The following is a 15,611-nucleotide window of genomic DNA, read 5'->3' as shown; positions in this document are numbered from 1 at the left end:
AACCCTATAACATGAATAGTATTTGTATAAATTGCATACTTGTTCACATCCTTTTTTAAAAAAAATAAAAAATAAAAAAAAACGAACGAACAATATATATATATATATATATATCTTTTACAATCATCACACAATGAACTTGTCATGAAGACAATATTTTTCTTTCATTTTATTTTGTTACAAACTTTCAATAGGAATAGAACAAGATGAAAAAGAAAAGGAAGAAAGAAAAAGATATATATATATATATATATATATATATATTTTTTAGAAGATTGCTGGACATAGTAATGTTACCTTTTTTGAGCATCAAGCCTTTTTAAAATTAACACACTACTACCTCATAAGTTTGAGACAAATGACTCCAAGAAGAGTAATCAACCTAAGATCGACCTTCACGATATGCCATTACTCTGAGCAAGGTAATTTCTTTTTAATCCTAATCTGCATTTTGCGCCAAATATTGAGAGATAAAATCCTCATTGATCCATTAATACACTTAATCCCATGTAACGTGCAGGTGGCCATGTCACCCATGTTGCTTTTACTTTTTGATTTCCCTTCAGGACTGGCCGTGAGCAGCATACAGACTAACCGATGAATGAAAATTGCTAGATGTGTGTGCAGACAGAGCAGACCGCATAGTTCATCCATCAATATGGATGAACGCCCTTGTCTTCAGGGAAAAGTCTATGTTCGTGAGCTCCTTTCCCCTCAGGGCCAAGAGCAACTGTGGCTGGCTGGCTCCTCCCTCTTCGCGGAGCTTGAGTTTCTGGAGGAGCACATAAGGCCTTAAATTGAATCGTGGGTTGTGGAGGATAATGAATTTCATGTATTGGGTTGCGGGAGTTTGTGCCAGGACGCAAGGGTAGTAGAGATAGTGGAAGGCGAGGGAGCGGTGGAAGTTTTAAGCGCGGGGTGAGTTTTGGGGAGCAGGTGCGGAATGGCGAAGGGTTTTGGGGGAGAGGGAGCCGTTTGGTCGCGCGTTGTCGATGGTTAGGAAGTAATTTTGGACGTTTGGCAGGGTGTGCAGATGCTGTGTGAAGAGGAGAAGAGGAGGAGGAAGTGGAGAGGGTGGAGATTCATTTGAGGGAGTGATTGTTGGTTTGTGGGAGGATAGTCTGCTGGGTGGCGTTGAGTGGAACCGACACGATGACGATGAACAACGAGCGGAAGGTAATTGAGTTGGAGCAAGGATGGAGCTTCATGCAGATAGGGATTACGAAGCTAAAGAACCTGTTGGAGGGCGTACCCGAGCAGCAGTTCAGCTCCGAGGAATACATGTTACTTTATACGTATCCGACATCAATTTTGATTGCGTTGATGGTTTAGGTTTTTGAAATTGGGATGGTGGTGGAGGATCAGAGTGGGTTGGGGGTTCGCAGTTGTTGTGGTCTTCACGATGACGTCATTCAGTTTTGAGGTTTTGCGTTAAGTTTTTCGTTTGGATTCCTTAATGGCTGTTGTACAGAACAATTTACAATATGTGTACGCAGAAGCCTCCACAGGATTATTCTCAGCAACTATATGACGGATATAGAGTGTCCTTCGAGGAGTACATCAATTCAAAGGTGCGTATGGGGGGTATCTGTTAGTTCCTTTTTGGGAGGGGGGACAAGCGAAACCCTGCCCTGGAAGCGAGATAGCCTCATTCTTTTACGGCAAAAAACCTTGAGTGGGGTGCTGTGTCCATCGTCTTGCACTGGAATGATATTCTCGTGAATCCGTAAGAAGAGTTTATCGCTTTGGGTTCGGGAAAGATGCTCTAATCACGTACTGAACTTCTCAGTGAAGGGTCTTCTTAGGAGAACAAGAACTTCTGGTCATGTACTGATCGGAATGTACTCTGCATTCAGGTGTTGCCCGCACTTAGAGAAAAACACGAGGAGTTCATGCTCAAGGAGCTTGTGAAGAGATGGTATAATCACAAAATTATGGTTAGATGGCTGTCCCGGTTTTTTAATTACCTAGATCGGTACTTCATCGCCAGGCGGTCTCTTCCTGCATTGAGCGAAGTCGGTCTCATTTGTTTCCGTAACCTGGTATGTTAATCCTAATGACTGGCTTCCCATTTGTTAATTTCAAAAGTTTGTGGAAGTCAGCATTTTCCAGCAGTGTGGGGGAATTTCTTTTGCTTGTGACGTGAGCGACTGTTCCTTCTCTGCGTTTATAGACAAGTCGAAGCTTCGGTCTGCTGAGCGACCTTTCATTATGCAGGTTTATGCAGAGACGAAGATCAATGTGAAAGATGCGGTCGTAGCTCTGATTGATCGTGAGCGTGAAGGCGAGCAGATAGATCGGGCACTTCTGAAGAATGTTCTTGGTATCTTTGTTGAAATTGGAATGGGCAACATGGATGCATACGACACAGACTTTGAGCAATTCATGCTCGAAGATACTGCTGCTTACTACAGGAGGAAGGCCTCGTCTTGGATTCAAGAAGATTCATGTCCTGACTACATGCTCAAGGCCGAGGAATGCTTGAAAAGGGAGAAGGAAAGGGTTGGGCATTACTTGCATGCTAGTAGTGAGCAAAAATTGCTGGAGAAAGTTCAGCAAGAACTCCTTACGCAATACGAAACACAATTACTTGAGAAAGAGCATTCAGGCTGTCATACTCTGTTGAGGGATGATAAGGTTGATGATCTGTCAAGAATGTATCGGTTATTCTACAGAATTCCGAAGGGTTTGGAACCTGTGGCATCCATTTTTAAACAGGTATAGTGGCTTTGAGCTTTGGAGTTTAATGATCCTGGTTGTTATCATAGTTTGAGAGATAAATTTAGCTTTCAACGTCTTGTTGAGAAATTGATAGTTGTATATATTTTCCCTCTCATATATGAACTGGACAAAAGAGAGACAAGTGGTTTATTGTATTGAAGAAGTTGTCGACAAGCACTGGATGCTTGGACGCTTCAAAGTATATGGTGTAGTTTTCAGAGCTCGCTTGTTTCGTGTGGATGCTAGAAGTGATCACCTTGTTCTTGTTTATTTACAGCATGTCACAGAGGAAGGAACCGCCCTTGTCAAACAAGCTGAAGATGCAGTCAGTAATAAGAGGGTAAGTCTTGTCGGTTCTCTGCTGATCAAATTTGCAGCAGTTTACTGTACTTACCTTCTAATGTTTGTTCGATTTACCACCATGCCTTATATTAACTTTGTTCTGTTGGGTTCACTTAGGCTGAGAAGAAAGATACAGTTGGAGTACAAGAGCAGGTAATATCTTAAGAACTGGTTAGGTGGCTTATTCATGTATCACTTTTCTGGATTTAATTTCGTTGAATTTGTGACCACAGCTTATCCTGAGTATGTCGATTAACTGCGAGGGATTATTCCGCCACTTCTTGCGTCACTTTCTTTGAAAGACCTAGTTGTGGTTGAATTAGAAACTTGTAAGTCATCCTCTTTTATCTCATAGGTACTTAGCAGGATTCTTAGGCATCACTACTTGCTTGTCGCAGGTCTTTGTGCGAAAGGTGATTGAATTGCATGACAAGTATCTGCAGTATGTCAGCGAGTGTTTTGCGAATCATTCTCTTTTTCACAAGGTGAGTAACTGGTTTGCCGCCCTTGACTTTGGTTGCCTTATTTTGATGTTATGGAGGGTATTCCGTATTAACGGTGCCCTGCTTTCTGCTTGAATGCAGTCTGGGATGATTAGTGTAGTTCTTAGAAATGATTTTTGTGATAAAATCTAATAACTAAAGTGGCTTGCAGGCATTGAAAGAAGCCTTTGAAGTTTTCTGTAATAAGGGTGTTGCAGGGAGTACAAGTGCAGAGCTCCTGGCCACGTTTTGTGATAATTTATTGAAAAAGGGTGGAAGCGAAAAGCTAAGTGATGAAGCAATTGAGGACACACTTGAAAAGGTAATGTTTTCACATCACTTGTTACCTAAGAATGGACACTTTTTCGCAGCCATTTCGTTGTAGAGTGCAGTACGTGCTTGATATCTGCCTTCATGCAGTGACCTTCTTTAATTAAAGGGTAACTATGCTCCCCTGGCAACTTTTGATCAATTTCAATGGGATAGTGCAGGTAGTGAAGCTTCTTGCGTATATCAGTGACAAGGACCTGTTCGCAGAGTTTTACAGGTAATTTTGCCTTGGCACAGTTTCTGTGATTTGGCCCGACACCCCCTAAACTTTTGCCGTATAAAGATGAATTATCTACTCTTTATGTGCCTTTTTGTTCAGTTCGACACTTCTATACTCTTTTGAGGATTCGTCATGCTATTTAGGGAATATGATTCTTTTGACGTAATTATATTCCCTAAATATGCCTCATTCTTTCGAAAGAATTACATTTCCTAAATATTACAACGAAGGTTCAATGCATCTTGCAACGCACGTGGATTATATTCTGTAATTGGTAGATGTTATATTTTTGCCAATGCAGGCGTGCCTGCTCCAGACGATGTCCATTGTGTTAGACTTACGTTGTTACGTACATTAGCGGAACAGGTTCCCTGACGTAGTCTTATGTTGGTTTAGGAAAAAGCTAGCTCGAAGGTTGCTTTTCGACAAAAGCGCTAACGACGATCATGAGCGTAGCATCTTGACCAAGTTGAAACAGCAGTGTGGAGGACAGTTCACTTCTAAGATGGAGGGCATGGTAACTTCTTTAATGCCCTCAGACTATCCTTGTTTCAGTTGGTTAGCTAAATTCTCAGATGAAAATCTTTACCTAAGTGAGTTTGCTACAATTTAAATTTTGTAGAAAACACCTTACAAACCTGGCATAATTTGAGTCCGGCGTTGCACACATTTGTAGGTGACAGATCTGACCCTTGCACGCGAGAATCAATCGAACTTTGAGGACTATTTGTCGGATAATACCAAGTCCAATCCAGGCATCGATTTGACAGTGACAGTACTTACAACTGGATTTTGGCCCAGTTATAAGTCTTCAGATCTGGCCTTACCGGCAGAGATGGTCAGCATTCATATTAGCCAGTCTACTTTTTCTCTATTCGGAGTTTGTTTTTGTCATCATAATTGTCGACTCTTATTTCTATTACATTTTTACTATAATCCTCATTTTCCTAACTTTATTATATTTCAAACACACAGGTTAAATGTGTTGAAGTATTCAAGGAGTTTTACCAAACGAAAACGAAGCATCGGAAATTGACTTGGATTTACTCCCTGGGAACATGTAACATAACTGGAAAGTTTGATGCCAAGCCTATTGAGCTTATTGTAACAACATATCAGGTACCTTTATCAAGCCCTCAGAGACACGACATGGGTTCCTGACTGTCCATGTTTGACTGTATAAAGGTCGTTCTTGAAGTGCGCATGTGCTTCATTCTCTAGTATTGAAATATCGACTAAGTCTTTATCCTTGTTGAAATCTGTCAGCTTTGGCACACCTCCACTTTCGTGATCCGCAGCTTTGTTCACTATTAACGAGACTCTTGTAATTACAGGCCGCAGTGCTATTGCTTTTTAATGCCGAGGATAGGCTGAGCTACAATGATATCAAGAACCAGCTGAATCTTACTGATGAGGATATAGTTAGACTGTTGCACTCATTGTCATGTGCGAAGTACAAGATTCTTAACAAAGACCCCAATACTAAGGCCGTCGGACAAAATGACATCTTTGAGTTTAATACTAAGTTCACGGACAAGATGAGACGGATAAAGGTACATCCATGAGCGAACTTTTCATGGAATATGATATGGATTACTGTAGGGAATTGTAATATGTGGAAAACACTTTTTTTTTTTTTTTTTTTTTTTTTCCCATGGAAGATTTAATACGTTGCATGATTCATAGATTCCTCTGCCGCCAATGGATGAGAAGAAGAAGGTGATAGAGGATGTGGACAAGGACAGGCGATACGCAATCGATGCATCTATTGTCCGGATCATGAAAAGCCGTAAAATGCTTCCTCATCAGCAACTGGTACTGGAATGTGTTGAGCAGCTCGGGCGGATGTTCAAGGTACGCTTCAAATGTTTTTTTCATACCTTATGATTAGAACATTTCAATGAGGATCTCGTGTAAGTCTGGCTATTTTCTTCATGGATCAGACTGTTATGGAGTTTGTCATGAATGCAAATGCATATTTATAATATGGGTTATGGTGGACTTCGTTGTTCTGCAGCCTGATTTCAAGGTGATCAAGAAGCGAGTTGAGGACCTTATCGCTCGTGATTATTTAGAGCGAGACAAAGACAACCCTAATATGTTCAAATATGTCGCGTAATGAAGCAGACAGGTTTAAATCCAAGTTTACTTGAAGGAGTCTGATTAGGTTTGAACAATACGACTGGGGCGGGGTTTTTAGATATGGGAATATCATGATGAACCGATTTAAGGAATGGCTACAGGCGTTTGTCACATCTAACTTCTACGTTGGTTAAATTTTGTGGGGTTATCTTGGCTCATAAGGTATAAGTCAGTTGTATAGGCTTTTTAGATATTGCCTGATTTGTTACATCATATAGTAGGGGTTATGTGCGGGTTTGATTTGCCATTGTCTTTTTATTAGTTGTAGAACGTTCAATTAATACCTGCCACGATGGGTGGCGAACTGAAGAGGACATACATGAAAGCCATACAACACAGCACACGCATCTGTATATTTCTCTCAGTGCTGTGTATTCGTTGGCATTACAATCACTTTCGACAGTAGTATTGAACATGCATTTCTTCTTGTGCCTCAAATAGGGTTTGATGTGGAAAGCGGGATTCAAACATTTAGCGATCTGTTTATTTCAAACTTCAAATGTTCACAAAGCCCGCAACTATCCGAACACTAAAAAAATGGATTACTTGGAGCTTTTTTCAGAAATTTGTACGATTATATTTTAGACTTTAATTACTATATTAGTTTCCTTCTTTTTCTAAAAATCCGGAGGATATAGTCTAATTTTTTCAGCAAATTATCTTGCAATTTTGTCACGAATGAAAAGGTTGGAGGGTTGCTTGTACAACAGGGCCGAACAGCCGTAAGCTAACCTGTGAATGAGAGAAACGAAGGATCATCACCTTATTTCGAAAACTGCAGGTCGACTGACCCTTGAATTTTACATATGATATTCGTGATCATGAATAATCGGTAACACAAAAAAGTAAAAATTTAAAAATTAAAAATCATGGTCTCAACTGGGCCTTCATAGTTTGATTGTAGTAGGACTTCTATTCCAACATTGCACTCTGTCCCTTTGATGGAACACACCACAAAATAGTTTTTCAGTTCAGGCCAATGTAATGTTTTAAGGTGAATTTTTTTCCGTGATAATTTCATCCCCATTAAAAACAGCATTTTCCGCTTCATCGTTTTCTCGGCACTTTGGGAGTTCCATCTTCATTGTTTGCCTTTTTACAGTTTGATGCTCCGGTATGTTGCCCCAATCAAGGAAGTGGTGTTTGGTTAGATGTGTTTTAGCTTTTAAATTTTGAAGTTGGAATAAACAATGTGGAGTTAAACAAATATGTTGTGAGAAATACAAACAGCTATTAGTAGTCCATTCAATAATATTGGAAGAAGTAGGTATTTAAAAAAAATAAGGTTGAAAGGTGGAGTAGGTGTAAGTTCACAAATAAGAAACATCTATTATCAAGTTGGTTCAATGCAAGGAGAAGTTTTCATAGATTTTTAATTGAATCCATGAGTGATATCTTGAACATATCTCCTAAAAGTTTTTTATTGTTCAATTCATTTTTAATATTATATGAGGTTTTTTGGTTTGTAAAGATTGCATAGAGTACAAAAAAACATTGCCTTTTCTATACTTTATATGGAGTCAACAATAATTGCATTTATCAAAACCTTTTAGTAAAGATATCTTGTGTTGTTCTTGCCGCAAAATATTATTATATTTTAAAAGATAATAGTATATGCAAAATTATTATCAAATAGAATATAGTTCTCCTATTAGAATAATAAGTAATTTTGCAATTTATTTTCTAAAATATTGCCACATCAAATAGATTTGTTAGAAAATTTTCTTTTTACCTTACATATTTATTTAATAAATTGGTTAAATTGAATGAATAAGTTTGCTATCTATAATAAATAAAAATTATAATTATAATTATATAATCTATTTAGATTTATTCGTAATTAAAAAAATTGGTAAAAAATACTATTAATTAAATTTAAGTATGGTTATTAAACATTAAAGTAGAATATAGTCTTGTCACTTCTAACAAAACTAGGAAAAATAAATGAATAAATAAATTTCTTTCAACTAACATTCTTCTCACAAAAATACAATCGTTTATAAAAAATCTTATTATTTTAATCTAATACTTTCAATTTAATCTCATTACTTTTGTTAGTTATGTTGCATCATTTACATATGTATACATATATATGTTTGTTGAGATTTGTTACAAATCTTTTCACAAGCCAAAGATATCTTAATAATAATTATTGTTTCAGAATCTGCTATAGAAATATGAGAATTTAAATATCTATATATATTACATGTAAAAAATAACTTGTCAGTATCTAGTTATTATTTAAAGCTATAAGGTAATTTTAGTAGTTTCAAAATTCTAAGTTAAATTTGATTATTTTTTATATTTTTTGTAAGCTTTTTGGACTACCTACAACAAATTTTAGATTATTCTTTTTATGTAAATGTTACTGATTCAGACAATGCCATGAAGTTTCAAAAACATCTTTGGAACCTTTTCAAACATTTTCCAGCCTTCTAGATATTCTCTAAAGTATTTTGTATTCTTTCAAAAAGCCTCTACTATCTTGTAAAAATATAGATGTATTTCTAGATACTTTTATAAATTTTTATATGGCTTTAGAGTTGTTTAAAATCTGTTATAACTTTTGAAATAGGAGTTTAGAAAGATAACTAAAAAAAAGTATAAAATTGAAAGTCAAAAGAAACCTCACCTATTACCATTTGAGGCAATAGGGTAATTTATATAATTACATTGTTCCTAGTCCTTATAATTATGTTTGTTCTCAATCTACTCTCTAGCCTTTGATTCTTGCATTTTATTGTTATTTATTATTATTATTATTGTTGTTGTTGTTATTATTATTTTACATTACTATTTCATTCATGTTATAAATTAAAAATATAATATTCTATGGTTTCTATAAGGACAAGTAATCGTTTTAATTAATTTCAAAAGGTCTTTGATCAAAATGTAGTGATACATGTGTTGTTTATTCCACCATTGTTCAAACAATTGGGCAGGAAAAGTCAATCTCATAAATGTAAAAAATAATAATCAAAATACCCACTATGTAATGAGAAAACATTAAAATTGATTAGTAAGTGTTGACACCTTTTAACAATAAAAAAGAAACAAAAACTTTTACATATGCAAGAATCAATGCATGTAATGCGGTTGCTAATCAGTAGAATCCAAGTGAATATGTGGATACAAAAGTGTACCTTGACATAAGAAATTGTTGTGAACCATGTGTTCTTTAAACTAACGATATAAAATATTTACCAAATATGCACAAAGTTGTCAGAGGGTAGCGATTGATACCCGGAAGCGGCAGCGGTGGGAGGGTATGAGCCACCCAATGCGTGAGATGGCAAAGATGTGGACGCCGCCGTCCCACCCAACAACGAAAAACGGTGGCAAAACGTGGTTCATTCAGTTTGGGATCCTCATCCTCAGTCGGGCCAATTTTGGACGGAGTGCGAGTTTTCGTCCGTCGCGAAGGTGGTATTCGTTCCCAAACCTCCGTCGAGAACTACGAAAGTTTCGTTATCAGTCCTCGGACGGATATAGGGGAGAATCGTCGCCGTGCAGACGGGGATCTGACGAACGAGGACGTTTCTGTGGAGGATTCGAGGTCTGGTCGTCAGCGATCGTTATGGGGTTCGTTCCGAAATGCAGATTTCGTCGTGCGTCAAGGCCAGGGAAGAACTTACAGGCTGTGTGCCGAGGAGTCTGTGTTATTGTGGCCCTTTTGCAACGCTCCTTTGTCGTGCTACTTTGTTTGCAGGACTGCAAGGAGGATGATTATCAGCTGAAGGTGATGACGCCCTCCTGTGCCCCATTTGTGTCATTCTCGCACTGTGTTTGGTCCTGGGCAGGTTTACAATGGGATGAGTACGTTTCTAAGAATGTTTGAGTGTGGGTGTTGCGTGTTTGGGTGCGAATTAGAGGGGATGGGATTAAGCTGTCCTTCGCCGGAGAATGAGCTTGAGAGATGAGTGTTGCGCAGCAGCAGGCTTTTCACACACCGCCGTTGAGTTTTTTGACGGTCTACCTGTGATTTTTTGGTAATTTGCAAGAGTCTTTTTTTGGTTTTTGTTGCTCTCTAGTGGAACAGATAGTTTACACTGAGTGCAGCGAATTTGGGGTTACGAAGACTGGGTCAATGTGTTCTGAAGCTACTACTGGGTAAATTCGATTGGGGATTGAGTGAAATGGTCCATTAAATTTGGGGTCCTCAAAACCCATTGGTTGCCACGAGGAAGCAAGAATCCACTTCCCACATCGTGTTTGTTGCCAGAGCCAGGGAATGGAAGGTTTTAACCACGCCTTATTTTTCCATATATCTGGCACATTTTGTTTTGAGTTTGCGAATGAAAGGAAAACTTTCTTTATCAGAATATAGGACGAGCTTTTGGGAAGTTGGGAAGTGAATAATGGGTTAGAATATTGACTCTTTGGAGCTAATGAAATAATGACATAGCCTTGGTTGTCTGTTGTATATTTAGCATGCATTGAACCATCCCTCATCGTGAAGCCGCATCGTTCTGCTGCTAGGAACAATGTCATTGTTTATATTGTATACAGTACACATGCATGAGCATTCTGGAATTGTAATGGAATTAAGCAAGAAAATTTAGCAACAGTGTTCTCATTGGCCTTACGGTCTTTCCAGATTTCGCAGTATGCAGCTGTGCATAAAGCTATGCTAAGCTTCTGCGGTGCGTGCCCAAAGTTCCAGACTAAGTTCATGGGTGCAATGAAGCTTCAATGGGAAGCAGGAGACTATATTTCGTGGGAGAGCCGGACGAGGTAAAGTTCGACGGATGGGGTGCTGGGAGGAACATCGTTGCTCACGTTTGCTTGTAACTCTTGAGGAAAATTGGAAGGCAATGCATAGGCTTATGATGCATCCTAAATGGTCTAGTCGGTAGCGAGAAAGGTAGTGAAAATCGAGGAAGTGGCCGCACTGCTGATCAGGTTTCAAAATAAGGAGCCTCGAACATCCCTTTGACAGACCGATATGAAGTGGACCTGTGCCCCGCTTTCCTGCATTCCACACGGAGTGCTGTCCACTTCAGCAGTTGCATCGCTGCCTTGCATAATATCATCCACAACTCAGAAGCTGGAAACAGGTGTTTCATATTGGACTGGTGGTTTCGCAGGCACTGGAAGGAATGGAGTACGCAATGTAATCAAGCTGAGTTGTATAGTGCTTTCCCGTTTTAGGGCACTTAACCAGTAGATTTTCAAAGGAAGTCTTAGAAGCTGTGCGATCAGTATAACTTGCGTATACACTAGAAAGGGCTACTCGTCTCAAGTTTAGCCCCATTGATCCACATCTTTTAGATTGAAACATGATCTTGTTTATTAGTTTTAAAGGTCATGGATCAAGGTTTTAGATTCTCTGGCGTCAGATTTGGGAAAGACTGAGCGGCTAAGCTTCTTCAGGATGTACCTGGAAGCTTTTGGTCTCTGAGATGTTGTGTGTGCGCCTATTCCAGTTTGTAGTCTTCTATTACCATCGGGTGAAATTTAGCAGGACTGTACAGTGCCCTGCCTATTCTATTGTTCGAAGAGGACTTAGGTTGTGGAGGAAAGCCCGGCAAACTCAAACGCAATTTATGAATGAGCCTTTTCCTCTGCTCGGTCCTTCTGTTTGTGCAGATAATATCGCTTGGCATGATTACGGAGAATGTCGTAACTGTTTTGGGAGAAAGGTTGGGCGCGAAATCTGGAGGTTTTAAGTGCTATTGATGTTTATTTGTTGTAAACACCTGTCGCAGTCAGGTGAGGATGGAGGAGTTAATTCTACCAATATGTTAGGGAAGGTTTCAATTGCAGTCAATACGAAGTTAATGATTCTCTCTGACTGATTGTTAGCTTGGTGGACATAGAGCTCTTTTAAACTAGGTTTCCACATCTCGGCCCACTAAAAGAACAGTTGCTAACTAGCTCCATGTTTTCAATTTCTTTAGTGAAGTGTAGCCTACCTCTTTAAAATAACAGAGATGTCTAGGAGCTTATTGTGTAGTGGTTCAGGATTTTGATTGCTTTGGTGTGTTGGAGACGTATTTGTAGAGCTGTATTAGCTGTGGTTTGAATTTTGATGTTGTCCCTCTTTTGTTTGTGCAGGTTTTATGAGTGCAGCGAATGAGTGAAAATGGTGAAGTACACTCGTATGGAGGAGAACAAACGTGTCTACAACGAAGAGTATGACACGGATGAGTACGAAACTTTGACATGTGAATGTCACCACCTTGCAAGGGCTAAAGAACTTAATGGTTCTCGACGAAAGCCTTTTTTCTGCATATATTGCAAAACAGTTTACAAAGACAAAAACAAATTAAATCTTCACAGGCTCGAAGGCTGCGTTGCTGTAAATGGTGATGGCAAGAAGACCACCCTCAAGATTTATCCTGTGTTTGGAAAAGGCCAAAGGGGTGAAATCGAGGACATCCTCATCAAACATGGTCATATGAATCCACGGAAGAAACCTTCAAGGGCTAAGAGGAAAAAGTCCGTCACAGCCCTAAAGGAATCGGATACGTATATGGAAGTAGGAATGGCAGTGCAGGCAGCACATGAAGAGCAGAATCCACTTCGGCCTCAGAAACTGAAAGTGCGGGGTACGCTCACTTCTCGTGAGGCCAGTAAGAAACATATAAATTCGAGAGATTGTGAAATGCAGATTTCTTATGCACACCACGAGCAAGTGGTGAGCAATCCCAACAGCCATGACTCTTTAGTTGGTGGGCAAGGAGAGATGCAGGTGCAGATGCAGTTGACAAGGGAACAGGTAGAAGCCCAAGCGCGGGAAGTTGCTAACTATATGCTTTCAGATGCTTCCATGGTTTCCTGCCCCGAGTCGGTCCCATGTCCCGGTCTTTGGCACTTGATGCAATTCCAGTTGCTACCAAGTGACTTTCCTGACGTGAAGGATGACTCCTTCCTTCAGGCTTTTACTGACTTTGTGGATAAGGGATTGATTGATCTCGCTTTACCGAAGTCATATGGAACGTGGTACATGGAGAGAGAGGTATGTGCAGGGGTCAATCATCATTAATGCCGTTTCATGATTACAGATGTTGGTTGAATATCAGTGCTTCACCTTCTCTTTAGTCCTAGTTTGTAGGCATGGCTTTCTAAGTACACGTGCCTTTTTCAGACTGATGCAAGTGAAGAGGAGAAAAGTGCAGTGAAACTTACAATTAGCCGATTCAAGTTAGTTGGAGGTCGCCCTGATTTACATGCACGTCACAAAGAGAATTCGGCTCTGCAAGCGTTCTTGCAAAATCAGAAGGAATGGTTTCACTATGAATTGCAGAAGAAAGCAGCTGAGAAAGAACTCTGTGTGCGGAGGGAGAGGTACATCAAGGATAGACTCAGTGACTACGACGCTAGGGAGCATGATCGTCGGGAATTGGCCATCTGGCGTTGGTCTCCTCTTCTGCATCTTTTGAAGTCCGATGTCATCGAAGGTGTTCCTCGCAGACCTTGGTATCATTCGGATGCGGAGCTAAAGAAAATTGCGCATGCAATACTGACGAATCGGAACCGAATTGTCAGCGATCCTCCTCACTGTCCTTTAATAGTACGCATGTTCAAGATCGTTTCTCTCTATTGTTATGGTAAAGTCAGCACCCTAGCTGATCCTGTAACGGGACTTTTGCGGGAGACGATGCTAAATTACTCAACCAATAGAAGTGCTGCTCCTGTGCTTCAAATGTCAGCTCAAGCTGTGCTCAACGATGGGTGCTTCCTGTTCGCAAACTTACCTCCTTATTCAGAGGCACAAGTAGAAATACTCGAGGATGTAAACGTCCTTCTTCATGGAATGGCAATGGAGCGGGAAGTCGTTGTGCAGAAAGTTCAAGGCTTTCTTAGAACCGTCCGTCAACGCGCAGCTGGAGATATGGCTACGTTGCATCCAAACGAGTTTCGTGTGCTTTGGTGTGGCGGTGATGCAAGTACCATAGCGGACGCATTGAAGACGTTCATGCTTTGTCTCAAATCCCGAGAAGACTTGGACATGGGATGGGTGCCATTCCCGTCAGGTACCTCTGTCCTTTATCATGTTTGTCCTTCTCATCTAATTCAATTCCACCTTTTGAACGTTTCCTGTTTTTGTGAACCTAAATAACAGCTCTTCCTGTTTCAACCTTGAATGGAAATCTCATCTTTCAAGCCCGTTTTTTAACTGATGCAGGGCACCCCGACTATGATTCTGTTGCAGTTATGCAAGCAAGAGAGGCCGTCTTGAAAGCAGTTCATAAATTGCACGAGCAGCGCATGCTGTCTGACAAAACCCGATTGTTGTCTGCTTCAGCCCGCTTACAGGCATTTGATATCATCACTCGCAACAAGATTCATGGATCTCTAGAGACTAGCGTTGTGAAGCCTCCAAGAAAGACCACAGACTACAGGGGAAATGGTTCACCAGGAAAGGAAGACTCAGAAGATGAAAGTAAGTTGGAGAGGCATTCAAGTTTTTCTACAACCAATGGTTCGGCTGACATAGAACTAGACTCTCGATCATCTCACGAATTGAAGGATACGGGCATTGACGTTGGAAAGCCACACCGTAGACACGAGCTGCTCAACGAGCCACCTCGTAAACCTTGCAACACGTCTCCAGACCTCAACCTCAACCTTGATTCGAATGATTCTTATGATCCTGCCTCTCCCGTCATGAAATGTGACTCGACCTTTACAGCACACATGGCTGACTTTCATGTTCCCAAACCCAATTCTCCACCAAAAATGGTCTCTGTTCTTGGTGTTGAGGTTCGCGCCTCGGATCCTGACGCTGATCGCTGTGTTCCTCGAGTTTCAAGTACTCCTCTTTTCCTTTATCACTTTTATGGCCCTAGTTATTATGTCCATACTCTTAGTACAAGTATTTTCAGTCCTGCTCCTCTACAACTATACATACAGTGTTCATGTCGTGTCTTCGCCCTACTGTACTCGGCCGTCTGAAAGATCTTTTGGTGCAGAAACCTCAGCGTCGGTCTCAGCATCGGCCGAACGGTCTCTGGAGAATTATTCCCGTCGGGTTCCCCACTTGTTCAACAGTCCGTCGTCATTCTCATCATCAACTGCAAGCCTTCGCAGCAACACTCGAAAGGATTCGGATGAGGAGCACTGACACTGCGACAGCAGCTGTGTGGTGGTCATTGCTCATCTTTCTATCATCACATTTCAGGTTTCGCTTGGTTCTACATTATGTGAGCTGTAGTACATGTATGTTTATTTCTAGTTGATCAAGCACTTGGGTGAAGACGTAGACTTCTATGTAGGTAGCTTTTTGTTTTGGGGTGTTTTATTTTTCCTGCTTTGACTTAGAGTCGTGTTGCAAATCATACGATATGTGAAAGTATGTTCATTCTCAACAAGTAGTATTTCTTTGTTGAAAGCGTAGAGTGGGGATGCTGAGTAGTTTGATATTTAAT

General features: G+C 40.2%; 3 protein-coding genes across 4 annotated transcripts; all 3 read left to right on the top strand.

The window, feature by feature from the left end:
- Positions 1-773: 773 nt before the first annotated feature.
- On the top strand, positions 774-6,630 carry LOC112282580 (cullin-1). Of its 2 annotated transcripts, none has more exons than XM_024520341.3 (16): positions 774-918; positions 1,025-1,295; positions 1,472-1,571; positions 1,857-2,042; positions 2,218-2,718; positions 2,999-3,061; positions 3,181-3,216; positions 3,462-3,548; positions 3,718-3,867; positions 4,037-4,092; positions 4,492-4,612; positions 4,772-4,933; positions 5,071-5,214; positions 5,430-5,648; positions 5,782-5,949; positions 6,113-6,630. In XM_024520341.3, the coding sequence occupies exons 2-16, from the start codon at positions 1,153-1,155 to the stop codon at positions 6,212-6,214; spliced, it is 2,238 nt and encodes a 745-aa protein (XP_024376109.1). In that variant the 5' UTR covers positions 774-918; positions 1,025-1,152; the 3' UTR covers positions 6,215-6,630. The 2 variants fall into 2 exon arrangements, with proteins under 2 accessions (XP_024376109.1, XP_090106605.1); XM_090250479.1 differs by having other exon boundaries at positions 799-936.
- A 2,896-nt stretch (positions 6,631-9,526) lies between these two features.
- On the top strand, positions 9,527-11,736 carry LOC141045380 (uncharacterized). Its single transcript, XM_073533922.2, has 3 exons — positions 9,527-9,976; positions 10,835-10,971; positions 11,325-11,736. The coding sequence occupies exons 1-3, from the start codon at positions 9,527-9,529 to the stop codon at positions 11,386-11,388; spliced, it is 651 nt and encodes a 216-aa protein (XP_073390023.2). The 3' UTR covers positions 11,389-11,736.
- Positions 11,722-15,574, top strand: LOC112282765 (uncharacterized). Its single transcript, XM_024520824.3, has 5 exons — positions 11,722-11,949; positions 12,295-13,198; positions 13,328-14,216; positions 14,369-14,995; positions 15,156-15,574. Exons 2-5 carry the CDS (start codon positions 12,323-12,325, stop codon positions 15,305-15,307), a joined length of 2,544 nt encoding a protein of 847 aa, XP_024376592.1. The 5' UTR covers positions 11,722-11,949; positions 12,295-12,322; the 3' UTR covers positions 15,308-15,574.
- The last annotated feature ends 37 nt before the right edge of the window (positions 15,575-15,611 follow it).

This window comes from Physcomitrium patens, chromosome 5 (assembly GCF_059467195.1).
Source record: "Physcomitrium patens ecotype Gransden chromosome 5, ASM5946719v1, whole genome shotgun sequence".
Lineage (NCBI taxonomy): Eukaryota > Viridiplantae > Streptophyta > Bryopsida > Funariales > Funariaceae > Physcomitrium > Physcomitrium patens.
This window is presented reverse-complemented; position numbering and strand designations above follow the sequence as displayed.

Coding starts and splice junctions, on each gene's coding strand:
- LOC112282580 (XM_024520341.3), top strand. CDS start 1,153: ATGACGATGAACAACGAGCGGAAGGTAATTGAGTTGGAGCAAGGATGG. Junction 3,062..3,180: donor ATGCAGTCAGTAATAAGAGG/GTAAGTCTTGTC, acceptor GGGTTCACTTAG/GCTGAGAAGAAAGATACAGT. Junction 4,093..4,491: donor CTGTTCGCAGAGTTTTACAG/GTAATTTTGCCT, acceptor ATGTTGGTTTAG/GAAAAAGCTAGCTCGAAGGT.
- LOC112282765 (XM_024520824.3), top strand. CDS start 12,323: ATGGTGAAGTACACTCGTATGGAGGAGAACAAACGTGTCTACAACGAA. Junction 14,217..14,368: donor ATGGGTGCCATTCCCGTCAG/GTACCTCTGTCC, acceptor TAACTGATGCAG/GGCACCCCGACTATGATTCT. Junction 14,996..15,155: donor CTGTGTTCCTCGAGTTTCAA/GTACTCCTCTTT, acceptor CTTTTGGTGCAG/AAACCTCAGCGTCGGTCTCA.
- LOC141045380 (XM_073533922.2), top strand. CDS start 9,527: ATGGCAAAGATGTGGACGCCGCCGTCCCACCCAACAACGAAAAACGGT. Junction 9,977..10,834: donor AGGATGATTATCAGCTGAAG/GTGATGACGCCC, acceptor CGGTCTTTCCAG/ATTTCGCAGTATGCAGCTGT. Junction 10,972..11,324: donor TCGTGGGAGAGCCGGACGAG/GTAAAGTTCGAC, acceptor GTGGTTTCGCAG/GCACTGGAAGGAATGGAGTA.